Genomic DNA, 21918 nt, shown 5'->3' with positions numbered 1-21918 from the left:
TATGTCCGGGAGACCCCTTACTTTAAAGCCGAAGGCTAAACCGGCTGTGAAATTGTTCTTCTTTGAAACTGACCATCCTTCCTTTCAACAATGTCCCAACAATAATAGTAACAAATTGTTGCTCTCTAAAGGATGACTCCATGCCAGTTTCCAATCTTCCCATAACTGCCAAGCAATCTCATATGATGACCATGTTTTCGCGGTTAAAGATTGTGAAATAAAATTCCTTACAGATCGAATGGAAGCTTCCATAACTCTGGGGGACAAACCAAACCTGTCGCTACCGCCTGAGGTGCCCACTCCCGAAATCGATCCCACTGCGAATGAGAAATAGCATTGACGATAGGATTTGTAACATCCATTTTGAACTCACCCACAATCCACATATTAAACGATAAACTGATTAGCACTAGTCTTTGCAGGACCTTAACCACAACCGGTGATGAGGCTGACTATGAATTGATAGCCGACACCACACTTTAATTTCTGCAAGGAAAACACATTTTTTTGTTCTGAAAGTGCTCCCCCCAAACCCCCAATGAAACCACAACAGGGAAAAGATTAATCAGGGTGAGATTTTCTACCCAGTTTTGCTCCTGCCACGTCGATGGCCACTTATCCTCCAACCAATTACCTCGGAAGAAGACTGAAAAACCTTGCTGCCTAGTTACATCAATGAACAGTTCCAGCTCGTTGGTGTGAACCATGGGTGCAATCCAGACAGACCTCCCATTATACGTTTCCAAAAATTGGGCCCACACTCCCAAATCATTCCGAAATTCTTTCCGCAACCTGATAAAATGGTGTGGAGATCTCACACCCGCTGTTGCTAGAGATAAACGCCTACAAAGAGCCCTACAAAATGTCTTGCCCATTGGCATAATGCGGCACACAAAATTCAACTTGCCGAGTAAAGATTGTAATTCACGCAATGTTATTTTGCTAGTTCCGGACCTGGTCACCTCTCCCAAAAGATCCACGACTTTTTTCGGTAGGAAGTCTGCATTGCATATCCATTGTATCAGTCTGAATCCCTAGAAAGCTCAGTGATGTTACCGGACCAACTGTGTTTTCAGCTGCCAACGGCACTCCAAACTTTTTGGCTATACTCTCCATCGTGTGCAATAACACAGAGCAAACAGATGAATCCGCCGGGCCTACATATAAAAAATCATCTGGATAATGAATACAAGAATTGAGTCTGGAAACATCCTTGACCACCCACTCGAGAAAGGTGCTAAATGTTTCAAAATACGCACAAGACAGCGAGCAGCCCATTGGAAGATAGCGGTCAACAAAAAACCCGCCGTTCCAAAAACAACCCAATAGGTGCATGCTGTCTGGGTGCACTGGTAACAGTCTGAATGCCGCTTCGATATCTGTTTTCGCTAATAGTGCCTCTTTACCGAAAAACTGAACCCAATTAACAGCCGCATCAAATGAGGTATAACTCCCAGAACAGAAATCCGGGTCGATACCAGCATTCACCGAAGTCCACTTGGGAAAGGATAGATGGTGAATCAACCTAAACTTGTTGGGCTCTTATTTTGGAACTATGCAGATATTTTATAGGTGCTGAGACAAAAGGCCCTGCCATCATTCCCAAGTCCACTTCTTTTGCCAATTTTTCAGAGGCCACATCCGGAAACTGTAATGTCAACTTAACGTTTTTTGTATTCAACCGAACTTCCTTAACAACAAACGGTATCATAAAACCGTCTCTAAAACCTTCCTTCAACAACAGCGCAGCAGCCCTGTCTGGGTATCTACTTAGGAAGGGCTCCATCTCTGCCAACCGCACCGGTGTCACCCCTCTTTTCACCTCCCTCACCACATTAACCCTGTCATGTTGGCCTCCCTCTTAAGCTGTGGGCCCAGTACGGCCTTTCTTGTTAAGGGGAAAAAGAGGTGGGCATGTTGTTTTCGCAGGAAACAAGCCACCAGAAGTTCCTTGCAGCAAATTACTCTCCTCTTCGACCTTAAGAACACGTTCATGCTCCTCTGAGATTAGCGTGCATTAGTAGTCATAAGAAATATCTGTTGAGCCTAGAGTAAATTCCGGTAAAGTTTAAGACCGTGTAGTGACATGGGAATGGTAAAGCCATTTCTAGGAGGAATAACATAGGAATGGCAGATGCTCCTGAACTGTTATTTCGTAAAGTAGGCAAAAATTTCATATAACGGGTATGTCAGGAGAAAAGACCAGTCTTTTTTTTAAAGATGGAAATCCCAGTCAAAGGTTGCGATTCAGATAATAGACTTTTATACAGGAACTAGCCGATGCATTTGTGTTTCGCAATTCTGTCCCATGATCTAATGTTTTGTAATTCATAAGTAGAGAATAAATTAACCTGTTGGAAGACAAATATAGATTATGATCAAATCTTGGAAATTTGGAAATATATTGTGGTATTCCCTGTCTATGTTTAATGGGGATTTCCAGGTTTACTATATTAAAGCCTTATCCAAAGAAAGATCATCAATATCAGATCTGCAGAGGTTCAACACCCGACACTCCCACCGATCAGCACAGATCCATTCACCATACAGTGGCCTTTCTTGGTTACTGCAGCTAAGTTCTTACTGAAGTGAATAGGAGTTAAGCTTTTTTACCTGTGAATGGCCACTACACAGTGTACAAAGCCATGCTGAACAGCTCTGTTGTTTACATCCGATCACCGCTGAATTTAAAAACTATTGATTAGTAGGGATGCCGGGTGTTGGATCACCACTGATCTCATATTGATAGGTCATCAATACCTTAATGGGGTTATACAATTAAAACAAGTTATTATCTATCATAGTATAATAATCAGTAAGTTATCACCTATCCTAAGTTATCACGTATCGTGTAGATACAACGCCTTGAAAAAGTATTCATACCCCATGGATTTTACCACACTTTTTCACGTTGCACCCACAAATGTAAATTTATTTTATTGGGATTTTATGTGATATACCAACACAAAGTAGCAAGTATTTGTGAAGTGCAAAGGAAATGATGCATGGTTTTCTAAATATTTAAAAATATAAATCTGAAAATTGTGAAGTGCATATGTATTCTCCCCCCCCCCCCCCAAGTCAATACTTTGCAGGACCACCTTTTGCTGTAATTACTGCTGCAAGTTTTATGGGGGACGTCTCCTCCAGCTTTGCACGTCTAGAGGCTGAAATTTTTGCCCCTTCTTCTTTGTAAACTAGCCCTAGTGTCAGGGCCATTCACACATATGAATATGCTTTGCTCTAAACCATCCATTGTAGCTCTGGTAGTATGTTTAGGGTTGTTGTCCTGCTGATAGGTGAACCTATGACCCAGTCTCAAGTCTTTTGCAACCTCTTACACCCTTCCTTTCAGGATTGCCCTGTATTTAGCTCCATTCATCTTTCCATCAACTCTGACCACTTTATCTGTCCATGCTAAAAAAAAAAAAAAAAAAAAAAAAAAAGCTTTCCCACACCATGATTATGCCACCACCATGTTTGACTATGGGGATGTTGTTTTCAGAGTGATGTGCAGTGTTCGTTTTCTACCACACATAGCCTTTTGCATTTTGCCCAAAAAGTTCGTATTTGATCTCAACTGACCAGGGCACCTTCTTCTACATACTCGCTGTGTCTCCTACATGACTTTTGCAAACTGCAAACAGGACATCTTATGGCTTACTTTCAAAAATGACTTTATTCTTGTCACTCTTCCATAACGACCAGATTTGTAGAGCATAAAACCAATAGTTGTCCTGTGGTCAGATTCTCCTACCTGAGCTGTGGATCTCTGCAGCTCCTCCAGTGTGACCATGTGCCTGTTAGCTGCTTCTCTAATTAGTGCTCTCCTTGCTTGGGATGTCAGTTTAGGTGGATGGCCATGTTTTGGAAGGTTTCCAGTTGTGTCATACTCCTTCAACTTTTGCACGATGGATTTAACAGTGCTCTGTGAGATGTTCAGACTTTGAGCTATTTTTTAATACCCTAACTCTGCTTTACTATAATCCACAACTTCATACCTGACCTGTTGTCATGCTCCTGGGATTGGACCCTTGAGCTTGTGTCTTTTGGCCGGCTTCTCTTTGCGCCGAGTAACTGCAGACCCAACAGTTTCTCCAGGTGTTTAGGTTCTGCTATTCTGCCTGCAGTCTGTTTAGCATAACACAGGTGTTTTCATTCATCTGCCCTATCACCTTTCGGGTGCAGCTTTATATTTTTTATCCCTGTAGGCATTCGCTGCTGGTGATAGTCTAATTTGGATGTTCAGACATTCTGTTGTTTGTTTAAAGCCAGTCAGTGAAATTTCCGCCAAGGGTTTATCTCTTTTCTGTTTCTGTTCTTTTCTCTGCACCTATCTTCTGTTTATTTTTTGGAAGTAGGTGGCATATTCTCTAACAGTACGTACTTTATACTTTATTTGTATTTTGTGGTTTATTCTACTCACTGGGAGCTTTTCTTATTTCAGCTTCACTCTGCTATGCCCTCCGATTCTTTGGGAGGAACGTGGAGAGCGCGACAGCCTGTCAGGTAGCATTGGTCCGAGTTGCCATCTTCTAGTCTGCGGTTAGAGATATCTCTGCTAATGAAGTTACCACTAGGGACTGCGGGGTCAGGATCTCTAGTATGTACAGGAACTGGAAGGGTCAGGTGCAGTTTTTAATGTGTTTACCTATTTCCCCCAGTGAGAAATACACTGCCATAACACCTATCTGGTGTGTTCCTTGATTTTCATGATACTGTTTGATGCCTAATGTTCTCAAACAAACCTCTGAGGCCTTCAGAGAACAGCTGTAGTTATACTGCGAATAAATTATACACAGGTGGACTCAATTTACTAATTATGTGACATCTGGATACAATTGGTCACTCTGGAGACAATTGATCACTCAGGATTTTATTTAGGGGCATCAGACTACAGGGGGCTCAATATAAATGCATGTCACAATTTCCAAATTTATATTTTTAAAATAATTAGAAAATCACATATGATTTCCTTTACACTTAACAAATACTTGCTACAACACACAAAATCCCAATAAAATGCATTTACAATTGTGGGTGTAATGTGGAAAAGTTCATGTGACGCGCCCCCTGGGCCATATTCTTTAGGGGGAATATCCGGAGCCGGATCAGATGGGAGTTGTAGTCTTCCGAGTGGCTGTGACCCGGTCCGTGCCCAGGGTGTCAAACTGAGTTGTATGTGGCAGTCCTACAGATGTTGCTAAGTTCTTAATGTCGACTACGCCACCCGTTGTGTTGCGGTCACTGTGGCCGCCGCTGCAGCAGGGTCCGCTGAGGCTGATGGTGTAGGTGCAGCTTTGATGATATAACCCCCAACGGGTGGGGTATAGCCTCAGGGGGATCAGGTGCAGAGGATGGGGGTTGTGGTGATGCAGTGTAGACGGCAATCAGAGACAGTCGGGTTATGCAGTTTAGGATGTTTACTCACTGCTGATGTTCTGGTCACTCCAGCTACGAGTGACCTCCCGAGCCGTGCTGCGTCCACCAGGTTCTGGATCCAGCCAACCCCCAAATAAGTCCGGAGCGTGACCCTGAGCTCTCCTTCTGTCCGTTCTCTGGCCGTCCCCACTATTGATCCACCCAGGTCCAGCTCCCTCGGGCCTTCTGTTGGGAGACCCTTGGCCTCGGGTTCCCTGACCCTCCACGTGGTATGCCTTCGTGGTGGATGTGGTGGGTGACCGTGACAAACGCTGCCCACGGTCTCCGGTCTCTGGCTGGGGTGTGTTTTTGCCCCCACCAGCTTGGGTTCCGGTACCCTGATGCCGACTCTTCACCCGTGGATTTAATTTGGGGTCTTAGAGTCCTTTTCTTCTGTTTCCCCCTCTGGGTCTCTCTCTCTCCTCTCTCACTCTGGGTCTCTCTTCTCCTCTGCTCGCTGACTTCCTCTCTGCAACTGACCCTGTTCTTAGTTGGTGCCCACCTTATATACACCCTCTATGTGTGAGCTCAGGTGACCAGCACCCAATGAGCTCCTATCTTTACCCAGGCTGCTCCCCCTATCTGCCCCTACACTACTTGGGATGTACCACCCCCCTCCCACTCCAGCCAGGAACAGACTCGGTCGTACCTGCACATTTCTAAGTGGGAGTACCGTCGGTCTGCTCCTCGGAAATGGGATGTATGTAGTGCATGCAGCCTACCGAGCTCAGTTCCACACTCCTTCCCTACTCGGGAGTGGAATATCACACCTCTGGGTTGAGGTGCAATACCCCTGTAGCAGCCGAATCCTCAGGGTGCTACATTCCCCCCTGGTAAATCACAGCACGTCCTCGGGCTGTAAGACATAACACCAAAAACATACAAAATTTTTCATAAACATATAAAATATATAAAACATTATATATATAAAACTTTCTCGTCGCCTCTGGCTCCTCCTCCGGTCACTGTGCAACGTGTGACCGGGTACAGTGCGACAGTCTTTCTAGAAAACATGGTTTTCCTATAAAACCGGTAGGGGGCGCTTTAGGAAGCGCAACTATGTACAAGGGTATGGCCGCTCTCAGTCCTCGGCCAGTTAAGGAGGGAAAGGGAATGGCTGCTCACAGTCCTCAGCCTGTGGAATTAAGGGTAAACGGGTAAACAGTTCACTCAGCTGGTCCCAACGGGGACTATATTTGCAGTAACAGTTCCTTTATACCCCGATCGGGTAACTATTTACAGCACCTGCTCCGCTGTACCCAACAACGTCTTCCTCCTGCTCCTTCTTTGGGGATCTCAGCTTCAGACCCGTCCGGATCCTCTTGCTCTTCCTCCTCACATCGCAGCTCCTCCTCTGTCAGGCGATGCACATGGAGGGCGTAAGGTCCTTTGGCACACTTGTGCCGGGTAAAGGTGACCTCGTCCCCGATGTAAAGGTCACGACCTCTGTGCCCCTCCGGCCGATGGGACTCCACGTCTCTGCGCGTGACAAAGACGTCGCCGGGGGTGTTGTTGTCTCTGATGAAGCCCCACCCATGCTGCAGGTTAAACTTTATTACAGTCCCGGTGGTACGGGGACTGTGCGCTGCACGGGGGTCCCTCCTGGTTCGGCTCTTCTGCTCGGCGCTCCTTATTTGGGCCTGTTGTTCCCGGACCCGCCTCTCTCTCCGCTCCCTCGCAAACTCCTCGAGCTGCTGTCGGCAACACTCAGCACGCTCCGCTGCAGCTGCCCTGGTTTCCTGAGTGAACCCCATTAGGTCTTCTCCGGTGGGGTCCCACTCAAATTGGGCCTCTTCAAGCGGGGGCGAGATCCTTATCACGGGCTTCGGAGCCGGAATCAGGGGTGCACACATGGCCCCAACTCTCCTCTGGTGCTCCAGTTCATAATACCTCTGGGGCCAGATGAAAGGCTGCCCGTCTGGCCACGTGTGCTGGGCAAACAAGTCCTCTCCCAGACGCGGCACCCTTGGTTTTACGGGTGCGGGCGCGGTGGTGGTGGCGCCCGGGTTGCCCAGGCCTTGCGGCCAGGCCTGGGGCACCTGGAAGGTGAAGGGCACCGTTAGGACGGCGGCGCCCTGGGCTACCTGGCCTTGCGGCCAGGCCGGAGGCTCCGCGGAGGTAGGGGGCGCTGTTGGTGATGCGACGCCCGGGAATTCTAGGCCCTGCGACCAGGCTGGTGTTACTTCCTGTTTTGCCACGCTCGGGGTCGGTGCGCATGACGTCACAGGGGTCGCGGCGGCGGCTTCCGGTTGGGGCCTAGTCTGCGTCGGTGACATGGCGTTTTCGGGCACAGCAGGGGGACTTTCGGGCTCTGCGACGGGGAGCTGGGGCAGGCAAGCGGTGTCCTGATTTGGGGTATAGACGTCCCCTTTACCTGCCTCCATGCGTTCGGCTCCCTTCTCGGCGCCGTCTCCGGCCTTGGGTCCTCCCGCGCCGTCCTCCGAGGCGGTTTGTCTCCTCATCTTGGCTGGCGTGCTCCGGGTCTTGGTTTGCTGGGCCATCTCTCGGCTCCACTCCGCCAATGTCTCTCGCTGTACCCGGGCCATCCTCCGTGCGAGGCCCTCCAGGGCAGTCTGTGCACACTCCCGGTCTCGGGGGAGCTGTGCAAGGACCTCCACTAGGCCTAGTGGGGTCGTGGTTTCTAGCAGGCTCCTGACCAACGGGTCGGTGCTGCTCTGCTCTTCTTCCAGCAGGCTCCTGGCCAGCGGGCCGGTGCTGCTCTGCTCTCTCGCCATCTCCGGGTGAGCTCCTCTGCTACTCCTTTCCAGGCTTCCTGCCTCCGGGTGCGCTCGCTCCAGACTGCTCCAGGCGGCACCCATCTTCGTTCTTTTCTTTCGTCTCCTCCCACTTCGAGGGCGGTCCCGGGGCCACTGGGTGACTGTCAGCTCCAGGGGCGGTTCTTTCACGCTGACAGACACCTCTAGCATCACAGTCTCTGTTGGTGGGGGCGGTTTCCACTTTTGGCGCCATTTTCGGTCCTGGCCCACGATGGGAGGTGGCCTCTCGCCACCCTCTGGCACGCCCATAATGGCGTCCGCTCTTCCAAGGCGGGAAACCTTTGGAAATGGCGGGAATCGCTTCCCAGTGGCGGGAAACTCTGCAGATGGCGGGAAAAAGTTGTTAATGGCGGACACCCGGCGGGAATCGACTGGTGAAGGGGTCCGATGGCGGGGACCCTCCGGAACCGGCAGGAGACTTCTTTTTGAGGTAAACTCGTTCTTTCTTTCAGGCACGCAGTACCCGGTTGTTGTGGGCACGTAATCCTGCCGACTACGCCAAAGTTGACGCGCCCCCTGGGCCATATTCTTTAGGGGGAATATCCGGAGCCGGATCAGATGGGAGTTGTAGTCTTCCGAGTGGCTGTGACCCGGTCCGTGCCCAGGGTGTCAAACTGAGTTGTATGTGGCAGTCCTACAGATGTTGCTAAGTTCTTAATGTCGACTACGCCACCCGTTGTGTTGCGGTCACTGTGGCCGCCGCTGCAGCAGGGTCCGCTGAGGCTGATGGTGTAGGTGCAGCTTTGATGATATAACCCCCAACGGGTGGGGTATAGCCTCAGGGGGATCAGGTGCAGAGGATGGGGGTTGTGGTGATGCAGTGTAGACGGCAATCAGAGACAGAGTCGGGTTATGCAGTTTAGGATGTTTACTCACTGCTGATGTTCTGGTCACTCCAGCTACGAGTGACCTCCCGAGCCGTGCTGCGTCCACCAGGTTCTGGATCCAGCCAACCCCCAAATAAGTCCGGAGCGTGACCCTGAGCTCTCCTTCTGTCCGTTCTCTGGCCGTCCCCACTATTGATCCACCCAGGTCCAGCTCCCTCGGGCCTTCTGTTGGGAGACCCTTGGCCTCGGGTTCCCTGACCCTCCACGTGGTATGCCTTCGTGGTGGATGTGGTGGGTGACCGTGACAAACGCTGCCCACGGTCTCCGGTCTCTGGCTGGGGTGTGTTTTTGCCCCCACCAGCTTGGGTTCCGGTACCCTGATGCCGACTCTTCACCCGTGGATTTAATTTGGGGTCTTAGAGTCCTTTTCTTCTGTTTCCCCCTCTGGGTCTCTCTCTCTCCTCTCTCACTCTGGGTCTCTCTTCTCCTCTGCTCGCTGACTTCCTCTCTGCAACTGACCCTGTTCTTAGTTGGTGCCCACCTTATATACACCCTCTATGTGTGAGCTCAGGTGACCAGCACCCAATGAGCTCCTATCTTTACCCAGGCTGCTCCCCCTATTTGCCCCTACACTACTTGGGATGTACCACCCCCCTCCCACTCCAGCCAGGAACAGACTCGGTCGTACCTGCACATTTCTAAGTGGGAGTACCGTCGGTCTGCTCCTCGGAAATGGGATGTATGTAGTGCATGCAGCCTACCGAGCTCAGTTCCACACTCCTTCCCTACTCGGGAGTGGAATATCACACCTCTGGGTTGAGGTGCAATACCCCTGTAGCAGCCGAATCCTCAGGGTGCTACACATGGGGTATGAATACTTTTTCAAGGCATTGTAGGTGATAACTTGTTTTCACTGGACAATCCATTTAGCCTGGAAAACCCCTTTAACACCCTGCCATTTTTTTTATTATTGCCTTCCTGGATTCCCAGTTCCATAGATTGAGGTGGTGCGGCTCAACAGCCCAAAAGAGTTTTAGTTTTCTTATACAACACCTACACTATGTGCACAATTATTAGGCCATTTGTATTTTTGATGATTCATTTTATTATTTTACATCTCCAGTGCTGTCAGTCAATCTAAAAGATAATAATCCTGAAACCCTCAATATTTAAGAAAGGGTTTTATCATTCATAGGAGAATATCTTTGTGTGCAAAATTATTGGGCGACTAAATGAAAAACAGTCCTTAAAAATCATGTTCATTTTATGTTAGGCCAAACTGGTGAACAAGGGATTACAGGTTATACAGTTGAAATCAGAAGTTTCCATACACTATATAAATAGACACATCTGCATGTTTTTCTCAATATCTGACATGAAATCAGAATAAACCTTTCCCGTTTTAGGTCAATTAGGATTACCATCATATTTAATTTTTACCAAATGCCAGAATAATGAGAGAGAGAGAATGTTTTAAGGCATTACTTACTGCAAAGTCAAAAGTTTACATACATTTCATTAGCATTTGGTACCATTGCCCTTAAACTGAATGACTTGGGTCAAACATTTGGAATATCCTTCCACAAGCTTCTCACAATAGTTGGTTGGAATTTGGGCCCATTCCTCCTGACACAACTGGTGTAACTGATCCAGGTTTGTAGGTCATCTTGCTCGCACCTGCCTTTTCAGCTTTGCCCATAAATTTTCAATAGGATTGAGATCTGCGCTTTGTGAGGGCCACTCCAAAACATTGACTTTGTTATCCTTAAGCCACTTTGTTACTATTTTGGCAGTATGCTTCGGGTCATTGTCCATTTGGAAGACCCAGTTCCACCCATGCTTTAACTTCCTGGCTGATGTCTTGAGATGTTGCTTCAGTATTGCCACATAATCTTCTTTTCTCATGATGCCATCTGTTTTGTGAAGTGCACCAGTACAACCTGCAGCAAAACAACCCCACAACATGATATATGTACCCCCAATCCAGGTGTATACATGGGGCCCCCTCATCCCCATCCAGGTGTATACATGGGCCCCCTCATCCTCATCCAGGTGTATACATGGGCCCCCTCATCCCCATCCAGGTGTATACATGGGCCCCCTCATCCCCATCCAGGTGTATACATGGGCCCCCTCATCCCCATCCAGGTGTATACATGGGCCCCCTCATCCCCATCCAGGTGTATACATGGGCCCCCTCATCCCCATCCAGGTGTATACATGGGCCCCCTCATCCCCATCCAGGTGTATACATGGGCCCCCTCATCCCCATCCAGGTGTATACATGGGCCCCCTCATCCCCATCCAGGTGTATACATGGGCCCCCTCATCCCCATCCAGGTGTATACATGGGCCCACTCATCCCCATCCAGGTGTATACATGGGCCCCCTCATCCCCATCCAGGTGTATATATGGGCCCCCTCATTCCCATCATCCCCATCCAGGTGTATACATGGGCCCCCTCATTCCCATCCAGGTGTATACATGGGCCCCCTCATTCCCATCCAGGTGTATACATGAGCCCCCTCATTCCCCTCCCGGTGTATACATGGGTCATCTCATCCTCCTCCAGGTGTATACATGGGTCCTCTGATCCTCCTCCAGGTGTATACATGGGTCCCCCTCATCCCCCTCCAGGTGTATACATGGGTCCCCTCACCCCCCTCCAGGTGTATACATGGGTCCCCTCACCCCCCTCCAGGTGTATGCATGGGTCCCCTCACCCCCCTCCAGGTGTATACATGGGTCCCCTCACCCCCTCTCCAGGTGTATACATGGGTCCCCCTCACCCCCCTCCAGGTGTATACATGGGTCCCCCTCACCCCCCTCCAGGTGTATACATGGGTCCCCTCATCCCCTCTCCAGGTGTATACATGGGTCCCCTCATCCCCTCTCCAGGTGTATACATGGGTCCCCTCATCCCCTCTCCAGGTGTATACATGGGTCCCCTCATCCCCCTCCAGGTGTATACATGGGTCCCCTCATCCCCCTCCAGGTGTATACATGGGTCCCCTCATCCCCCTCCAGGTGTATACATGGGTCCCCCTCATCCCCTCTCCAGGTGTATACATGGGCCTCCTCATCCCCCTCCAGGTGTATACATGGGTCCCCTCATCCCCCTCCAGGTGTATACATGGGTCCCCTCATCCCCCTCCAGGTGTATACATGGGCCCCCTCATCCCCATCCAGGTGTATACATGGGCCCCCTCATTCCCATCATCCCCATCCAGGTGTATACATGGGCCCCCTCATTCCCATCCAGGTGTATACATGGGCCCCCTCATTCCCATCCAGGTGTATACATGAGCCCCCTCATTCCCCTCATCCCCCTCCAGATGTATACATGGGCCCCCTCATCCCCCTCCAAGTGTATACATGGGTCCTCTCATCCTCCTCCAGGTGTATACATGGGTCCCCTCATCCCCCTCCAGGTGTATACATGGGTCCCCTCACCCCCGTCCAGGTGTATACATGGGTCCCCTCACCCCCCTCCAGGTGTATACATGGGTCCCCCTCACCCCCCTCCAGGTGTATACATGGGTCCCCCTCACCCCCCTCCAGGTGTATACAGTCATGGCCAAAAGTATTGAGAATAAGACAAATTGTAATTTTTCCAAAGTTTACTGCTTCATTTTTTGTAATGGCAATTTGCATATACTCCTGAATGTCAAAGAGTGATCAGCTTAACAGCAATTACTGTACTTGCAAAGTCAATATTTGCCCAGAAAATGAACTTTAACCCCAAAACACATTTCAACATCATTGCAGTCCTGCCTTAAAAGGAGCAGCTAACATCGTTTTAGTGATTGATCCATTAACACAGGTGTGGGTGTTGATAAGGACAGGGCTGGCGATCAATCAGTCATGATTAAGTAAGAATGACATCACTGGACACTTTAAAAGGAGGCTGGTTCTTGGTATCATTGTTTCTCTTCAGTTAACCATGGTTATCTCTAAAGAAACACGTGCAGCCATCATTGCACTGCACAAAAATGGCCTAACAGGGAAGAGTATCGCAGCTACAAAGATTGCACCTCAGTCAACAATCTATCGCATCATCAAGAACTTCAAGGAGAGAGCTTCCATTGTTGTCAAAAAGGCTCCAGGGCGCCCAAGAAAGACCAGCAAGCGCCAGGACCGTATCTTAAAACTGTTTCAGCTGCGGGATCGGACTACCAGCAGTGCCGAGCTAGCTCAGGAATGGCAGCAGGCTGGTGTGAGTGCTTCTGCACGCACTGTGAGGCGGAGACTCTTTGAGCAAGGGCTGGTTTCAAGGAGGGCAGCAAAGAAGCCACTTCTCTCCAGAAAAAACATCAGGGACCGACTGATATTCTGCAAAAGGTACAGGGAGTGGACTGCTGAGGACTGGGGCAAAGTCATTTTCTCTGATGAATCCCCTTTTCGATTGTTTGGGACATCTGGAAAACAGCTTATTCGGAGAAGAAGAGGTGAGCGCTACCACCAGTCTTGTCTCATGACAACTGTAAAGCATCCTGAAACCATTCATGTGTGGGGTTGCTTCTCAGCCAAGGGAATCGGCTCACTCACAGTCTTGCCTAAAAACACAGCCATGAATAAAGAATGGTACCAGAATGTCCTCCAAGAGCAACTTCTCCCAACCGTCCAAGAGCAGTTTGGCGCCCAACAATGCCTTTTCCAGCATGATGGAGAACCTTGCCATAAAGCAAAGGTGATAACTAAATGGCTCATGGAACAAAACTTAGAGATTTTGGGTCCATGGCCTGGAAACTCCCCAGATCTTAATCCCAGTGAGAACTTGTGGTCAATCATCAAGAGACGGGTGGACAAACAAAAACCAACAAATTCTGGCAAAATGCAAGCATTGATTATGCAAGAATGGACTGCTATCAGTCAGGATTTGGTCCAAAAGTTGATTGAGAGCATGCCAGGGAGATTTACAGAGGTCTTGAAGAAGAAGGGGCAACACTGCAAATATTGACTTGCTGCATTAACTCATTCTAACTGTCAATATAACCTATTGGTACTCATAATATGATTGCAATTATATTTCTGTATGTGATATAAACATCAGACATACACTAATAAAAACCAGAGGCCAGCAGATCATGTGAAAATATAATTTTGGTGTCATTCTCAAAACTTTTGGCCATGACTGTACATGGGTCCCCTCATCCCCTCTCCAGGTGTATACATGGGTCCCCTCATCCCCCTCCAGCTGTATACATGGGTCCCCTCATCCCCCTCCAGGTGTATACATGGGTCCCCTCATCCCCCTCCAGCTGTATAAATGGGTCCCCTCATCCCCCTCCAGCTGTATACATGGGTCCCCTCATCCCCCTCCAGGTGTATACATGGGTCCCCTCATCCCCCTCCAGCTGTATAAATGGGTCCCCTCATCCCCCTCCAGCTGTATACATGGGTCCCCTCATCCCCATCCTTGTGTATACATGGCGACCCAACAAGCTGCACACATAAAAAAAAAATAAAAGATTCTACTCACCTTCCTTGCCTCTGCTCCAACGCTCCGTAGTGTTCTGCTGCCAGCAGCTGATCTCACCGTGTAAGCAGTGCATGACGTCACTGCGTGCACCCTCACACGCTGAGGACAGCTTCCGGAATATTCACTGCTTTCCACGCCGGGACTATGGGCGTGGGGATCAGTGAATATTCATTCCCATTAATACCAGGCATGGTGTTAGCCGCAGTCGCTGGCTGCTGCAGCTGCTGGGTGATCACGTGTGACCGCTGTTAAAGAAAATGAATATTCACTGCTCCGCATGCCCATAGGAGTGGAGAGTAGTAAATATTGATTATCTTTAATAGCTGGCACATGTGATCGCCCAGCAGCTGCAGTAGCGACGGCTGCGGCTAACACTGTGTCAGCTATTAAGGAAAATGAATATTCCCTTCTCCCCATGCCCATGGGAGTGGGGAGCAGTGAATATTCATTTTCCTTAACAGCGGGCATAGGGTTAGCCGCGGCAGCCAGCTACTGCCTCCTGTGACTTGCTCCTCCTTCCACCCCCATCCACAGCCACAGCAGGTATATCCGAACTATAAGACGCACTCCCCACTTTCCTCCAAAATTTTGGAGGTAAAAAGTACATCTTATAGTCCGAAACATATGGTAATCACATAACAATTAACTTCTTGAATCTTGCCCCAACGTCGTCTTGAGGGGGACAGAGCTACTGTCCACCCTCTCACACAGTCTTGATGTTTTATCTTCTGTGTCTTGCTCAGTGATGGTCGGGTTTCAGCCCTCCTTACCTCGGCCATGTCTCTGAGCAGTGAACACCTTGTACTTCTGGGCACTTCAGGAAGGCTGCAATTCTTGAACATGACAGCACTGGAGGATAATGGCTTCATGTTTGAATCTTCTCACATCTTTGGCAGTAAATGTGCATCTTTTTTTTCTCATCCTGTTGACTATTTGCAACAAAACATTTGTTGGTTCTATGATCACACCTCAATATCTTAGGAATTTCCAGAGTGTGATCATGGCTTAGGGACACACGTTTTCTTCTAACCATATTTTTTCTGTGTTCTTGATTCCAGCATTGACCTTGCCGCTTCCCACCAGGACTATGTAGTTGCACATCTTAAAGAGCCCATTCCGCTCTGGAATCGCATCATCTGGGCTGACACCATTGTGTATGGCAGAAATGTCACTACCGGTAATTAGTCAAAGGGACCTCAAGACCTACCAAATAGTGAAGACCAGCACAGAATATGTCTGTAAATCCAACTACCCAACCGCTGGCTCCTCTGTCTTCATAAAACTCTTGGCTTTGAACGAACGAAATCATAGGTAAGCCTGGCTCACAGGAGACTACTGATCTAGTTTCTGACTTGCCATAACAAAAGTAGAGATATGTCTACCCGTGAAAAAAACAATGTGCATGCTAGCAAAGCCCTTAACAAGCTGCAATCCACTGGGTGGCCACATACAGACACATATAGCAGAAACATCACCCGACAGTATGGAATTTATTTATTTTACTCATATAGCGCCATTAATTCCACAGCACTTTAGATATCATCATCATCACTGTCCCCATTGGGGCTCACAATCTAGATTCCCTATCAATATGCCTTTGGAGTGTGGAAGGAAACCGGAGAACCTGGAGGGAACCTATGCGAACACGGGGAGAACATACTATGGTATCGTAAAGTTGGTTAACTCAAACCACTACTCTTGAGATATGTTGAGTCAAAAGCAAAGTTAGAGTTAGAGATATTACATCACTTAAAGGGGGTTTCTTATCTTCTTTAATGAGCAAAATTGCAAAGCGCTTGTAAAAAACAAGCAAATTTGCAATTGGCCTATCAAAAATGTTCTCTCTTGTCAAAAATGGGGGGATTTTTTTAAGTCTATAGTTTACTGCTGTCAGTCTAGGTTACTGGCCACTTGTATAGTCAGGAGTAGCCGGTCTCCTAGACAAGGAGTGTAGCTCTTGGAAGCTCTTTGCTATCGAACTTGTAAGTGCTGCTCTGAAGCTGGCAGGATAAGTCAACCTGTGCTCCTCAGATGCTGGAGAGGCAAGCTGCCTCTGCTTGCAACATGGAAGACTGCACAGTTGGGGGCAGCAGTGCAACCATGCCGCTACTCCAAATTGTCAATCATCAGGTGTGAACGATCACCAACAGGAAGCCGGGAGGGAGGCAGAGGAGTGGCGCATCCCTGAAGACAGCACATGGAGCAACCTCTTTAATGATCGCTGAGGGTCCAACCTTTGGGGTCCTCATTGATCCTAAAAATGGAGGGACATCAGCACTGAAATACCGATGCTCTCGAACACACAGCAGTGTAGAAAGCTGCAGCTGACCCCATTCACTTTAAAAGACCAGGGGAGGGAAAACATTTAAAGGCTGTCAGGACTGCAAACCCTTCATTCTTAGAATCGGTGTGGGTCCCACAGTTCGGACCGCCAGTGATCATTATTGATTGCATATCCTAGTGGTATCCCATCACTTACCGCTATGAAAATTCCCCTTCACGGAAGAACACCTCTGTAGATGCTTATAAAATGTAGTATTCAGCCATGAAAATTGTACCTATCCTTGTCTGGGCAGCAAAAATTAAAGTTTTAAAATTAATTATAATAAAAAGTTTAAAAAAATTAATCTTAGATTCCCCATGTCCCTCAAACTGCCCCCATGTCTTTATTCTAGTGTTTATAAAGATTCAGACAAGGCTTCTTGCTTAGTAAATTTTCCTAAAATTGTTTTATAAGTTGGCTAGTGATATGCTAATTATTTGGGTGACTAGTCGTGGGGGTGTGGTGTTTCCCTGGACTAGTCATCTCACTAATCATGGTATCACCCTACTGTGGGTGTGAGTGACATGATTCGCAAAGGTGGCATCTCCGACAGCTCTTTGCAAATTTCTGCATCCCTGACATTGTGCAGTAAGCCGGTTGAAAAGGGCCGGCAGTTATGCTGCCGTTACTCACACCCATAGGGGCATAACTACATAATTAGTAGGACTATTAGTTCTGGGGGGACACGACGCCCCCATGACTAGTTAATCACTAATTAGAAAATCACCGGCCAAGTTCTAAGAAATTTATTAAATAAGAAGCCATGGAAAGGGCCTTGTTTGAATCTATATAAAGAGGAGAAAAAAGACATGGGGGTGTTTTAGGGGACATGGGCTAGCTGTCAGGTTCCCTTTAAAGTATAAGTTCACCTTTTGGAGCTGCATATACGCTAAATTTCAAAATACTTCTTTTATTGGAATAATTTGTGATATCAGAGGTGCCTATCACACCACAGTTATCTTCAGTTATAAGGTTGGCCATCTTTTTGATTACGTTTTTGAACTTTTAGGGACCATCAAGCAATTCTCAGTGATGTGGAATACGTCAGCAGAAGAAGATCTGAAAGACTTCTAGAAATTGTTGGCATATTTCGGACTCTGAATACGGTTGGAATTGTGACAGAATGGATGCCGAATGGGTCACTGCATGCTCTTCTGTACCAGGTTGGAGAAGTACCTTGGCGATTGACTTGGAAGGGAACTTGTCTGTTCCCCTGACTGTGCCCAACCATTATTATTTCAGTATGGTTGTAATTTACTTTTTGTTCTAATAATAAGTTTGATGTAACTTACTAATGCTTAAATGTTTGACGGATGTCGTTTTATCCCATTCTTGGAACTGACACAAGACTAGTGTAGTGGGCTTCTCTTCCCCCGGACTAGTCCTGTGTCGGATCTTCTAATCACAACTTGTGGAGCGTTAATGACAGCCTGCGTAATGGTCCTACCATAAAATGCTGGATGCAGGCTTCCAATCACACCTAGGGATGGAGGATTAGACAATCTGTGGTAGGACTAGTCCTGGAGGAGAGAAGCCTTGCCAGACTAGTCCGGTCTGTTTTGTATATGTGATGCTGCCTCAATAAAACTAGATTCTTCAAACATTGTAGCACGAGTAAGTTACACCAAATGTCTTGTTAGAATTAAGAAATGCACCCATACCACTATAATAGCAATTTGGGACAGTCAGGAAACCTGACAGGCACCCCTTAAAGAGAATGTATCATCAAATTATGAATATATTTTTAAAAATGGTGATTATTCACAGTTTTCCAGGAGGAATACTGAAATGCTTTGCTGTATAGACTTGGGCCTAATAAGCAGGGTCATCTCATCATTAGAAAACAGGAGATTTAATAACAGTTAGCCCTAATAATAATAATATAATAATCTTTATTTCATTAGATCATTAGAAAAATCTCTTTACTGTCCCCTTATATATTTGCAAAATATGATAAGATCGCCCCTAAACCTTCATTTTTCCAAATAGACAATTAATCAGTGTTGCTGTTGAAATCAAAAAATATATTATTAAAACAGTTAAAAAATATTATAAAAACAATTAAAATATTATTAAAACTATTAAAAATATATTTTTTTTTCTTGCTTGCAGCAGGATCTGTACCCTACTCTTCCACTGAGTATTATCATCAGAATCCTTGCAGATGTTGCGGCAGGGATGTCTTTTTTGCACAGCCAAAATCCTCCCATAATGATCCAGCGACTGAAACCTTGCAACATATTGTTGGATGCCCAATATCGAGCAAAGGTATAAAAGACAAATTTTGCAAGTTATTTATAACAGAGAAAAGTAGAAAAATGTATAGATAGTTTTAAACTATTGATTTATTGTCCATTATTTCAGCTCTCAGATTTCTGGCAATCAGACCTCCAGAAAGTAAGTTTTTCCACGGATCAGCAGGAAAATATTTCTGTAGAATATCTTTCCCCACAAAGGCTGCAAAAACATGAACCAACCACAGAAGACGATGTATACAGGTTGGTAAACATAGCTTTAAATTGTTTGTCCTAAAGGGTATCCCAACCAAAATTTTATGGTCATTAATTTGCAGAGTTCAAAACTTGGGAAAGATGAATGATACCCTTGAAATTTTAATAAGGTTATGTTCACATTTTGTGGATTTTTCTGTAGTGAAATCCACACTTGTTTCATGCAGATTTGATTCAGATTTCACACTTTCCATTGCTGGACTGAAAGTCACACTGATTCTGATATGTTGCAAAATTTAAAATTGGCATCAATGGTAGATTTTGTGCAATTTCCAGCAACGTGTAGATGAGATTTGTTGACCTCTCATCTTCTTAGTTGGTGCGGTATTGTGCTGCAGGTTTTCTCTAAGAAAATCCACATTGAAAATCTGCACCAAATGTCAATTCTTTGTGAGAAATTGCTATGGAATGGGTAAAATCCGCTGTAAAATCCACATGTAACATGCATGGATTTTTCTGTAGATATGCTGCAAAAAAAATCTACACCAAATACACACTGTATGAATTTGCCATGAAGGCTATTTCCACCATTAAAGGGAATCTGTCAGCAGATTTGTGTTATGTTATCTGAGAGCAGCATGAGCCTGATTCCAGTGATGTCACTTAGTGGGCTGGATTTTGCTGTTTCAATACAATTAGTGTTTTATCAGCAGGAGATTATCACTACAGGACTAGGTGTCTCATTCCTCCTAGTCCAGCCACGCCCTGACTACTGATTGGCTGCTTTCTGTGTACACTGTGCTAATCAGTGGTGTGGGCGGGGCATTCTTAGAGCTGCAGCAGGAAAAACTGCTGCACCCAGTAAACTAAGTGATACATCACTGGAATCAGGTTCTCTGCACCTACATCATGCTGCTCTCAGATGAGATAGCAAAAACCTGGTGACAAATTCCCTTTACACTTTATATGTGACTATAATCTACATAAAAAGTTGAACAAAGTTGTGAATACAGGATCTTTGTAGACATTGCCTGAGGAAATAATGCAGAGAGTTTTCAGCTCTGGAGCAGAATTGTAAATGCTGCTTTGGAATATCATAAAGGCTGTAACCAAGGATCCGGACCACTTTTTCCATTTTGGGTAGCTAATAACTAGAGGTTCATATATCCCAGATGTCTAAGTTTCACACAAAATTGACGGTGCAATGGACATCTGATAATACCCCTACTAATATTGTGTTCTGTGTTCTTTATCGTAATTATAATTTTTCTTTGCAGTTTGGGGATTATTTTACATGAAGCTCTTAGCCGGAAACAACCATTTCTAAGTAAGTTCTTGATCCAAACCCCTTCCAACATCTGTAACAAAAGTACCATCCCACCAAAGACATTGGTGATTGATATCTTGGGGTTCTGACACTTCTTCCCCTTAATTTGACTGAACTTTAAAGGGGTTGCCAAGGCTAGGGGTAAAAGTCTACAGTCATTGTATGTGACTGCAGACTTGTAAATCCTCATGGCACGTGTCCAAATTCTCCAGTGCTGGTGCCGGGAGCAGCCGAGTGACCACAGATATGCAACTTACATATATGCGGTCACATGCCGACTAGAAGTGCCTTGCTCAACACAAGTGACTTGAGAGAGGCCGGACATGTCTAGTTGGCATGTGGCCGGAAGTATGTAAATCGCATACTTGCAGTCATATGAACGTTCACTCCCAGCTCCAGAGAATCTTGACTGTGAGCTGTTAGGATTCACAAGTCTGTAGTCACATAGAGTAATTGCAGACTTGAGCCCCTTTAAGTTCCAGACCCCCAATAATCGCGAATTAAACACAGGCTCTAAGATATAACAAAAAAAAAATATTCAAAAGTTTACTTATGAATTAAACGGGAAGGTCCGATGGAACCAAGTCCTTTTCTCATACAAGCCAATCTGTTGAAATTTGTAAATAATTTGGTTACAGAAAATAATCCATTGAAGCTGGTGACCGAAATCACAAGAGGGATCAGACCACAACCAAACATAGAAGATGTAATAAAAGAGGGCAGTCTCCAACACGGTCAATGTGTAAACCTGAGTCAACTCATGAACCTGTGCTGGCACCAGAATCCAATGATGAGGCCGACGGCAGCCGGTAAGTTGGATATTTACCCTTCAATTGTATCAGATTAGGCACTCCGACCTCTGGGCTAATGGTCATGTAAAGTGTTGAATAATTCAAACTTTAAAATGGCATTTAAATTGGGGCTGTTGGGTAGTGTTAGGATCATTCAGCTATGGAGGGTCCTTGTTGGAGTCGGGGTATCCCCGTAACAAGAAATACACAGACACGTAGTGTATAATCAAGTACTGGGAAGCCCCTGAGCGCGTCTGCCTCTATAGGTGCAGTCCCTTTATTTATATTAATAATCATTTCATTCATTTTTTTTTTTTTTTTTTTTGTCAGACATGCGCAGTAAAATGCCTTTGTTTCACAGGCAGCGAAATGATGATTCATAACAGTGGAATGTTGATAAGAAAGTTTCATAAACAAAAAGTGATAATTAGTAGAAGGTTTCTGAGACAGCTAAAAACAAGTTACAATCTAGTTTCTGGGCGTCAGTCCAAATGTCCAGATAAGGGAAGAATAACTTCA

At 46.5% G+C, this 21918-nt stretch overlaps 1 protein-coding gene across 3 annotated transcripts in view; it reads left to right on the top strand.

The window, feature by feature from the left end:
- Window positions 1-21918, top strand: part of LOC141174466 (receptor-interacting serine/threonine-protein kinase 2-like) — a 54350-nt gene that overhangs the window by 15349 nt on the left and 17083 nt on the right. For 2 of the 3 annotated variants that reach the window (XM_073659399.1, XM_073659397.1), the window contains exons 2-7: window positions 15567-15819; window positions 17841-17994; window positions 18944-19099; window positions 19196-19329; window positions 20559-20608; window positions 21247-21417. In XM_073659399.1, coding sequence (XP_073515500.1) covers window positions 15665-15819; window positions 17841-17994; window positions 18944-19099; window positions 19196-19329; window positions 20559-20608; window positions 21247-21417 — 820 coding nt within the window. In that variant the 5' untranslated portion in view covers window positions 15567-15664. The remainder of the gene's footprint in view (window positions 1-15566; window positions 15820-17840; window positions 17995-18943; window positions 19100-19195; window positions 19330-20558; window positions 20609-21246; window positions 21418-21918) is intronic. The other variant, XM_073659398.1, reaches the window with a different exon arrangement.

The sequence above is a fragment of the Phyllobates terribilis genome, unplaced genomic scaffold (assembly GCF_046119375.1).
Source record: "Phyllobates terribilis strain yellow unplaced genomic scaffold, ASM4611937v1 Scaffold_13__5_contigs__length_258822181, whole genome shotgun sequence".
NCBI classification, from domain to species: Eukaryota; Metazoa; Chordata; class Amphibia; order Anura; family Dendrobatidae; genus Phyllobates; species Phyllobates terribilis.
The sequence above is the reverse complement of the archived record's forward strand: the minus strand, read 5'-3'. Positions and strand labels throughout refer to the sequence as shown.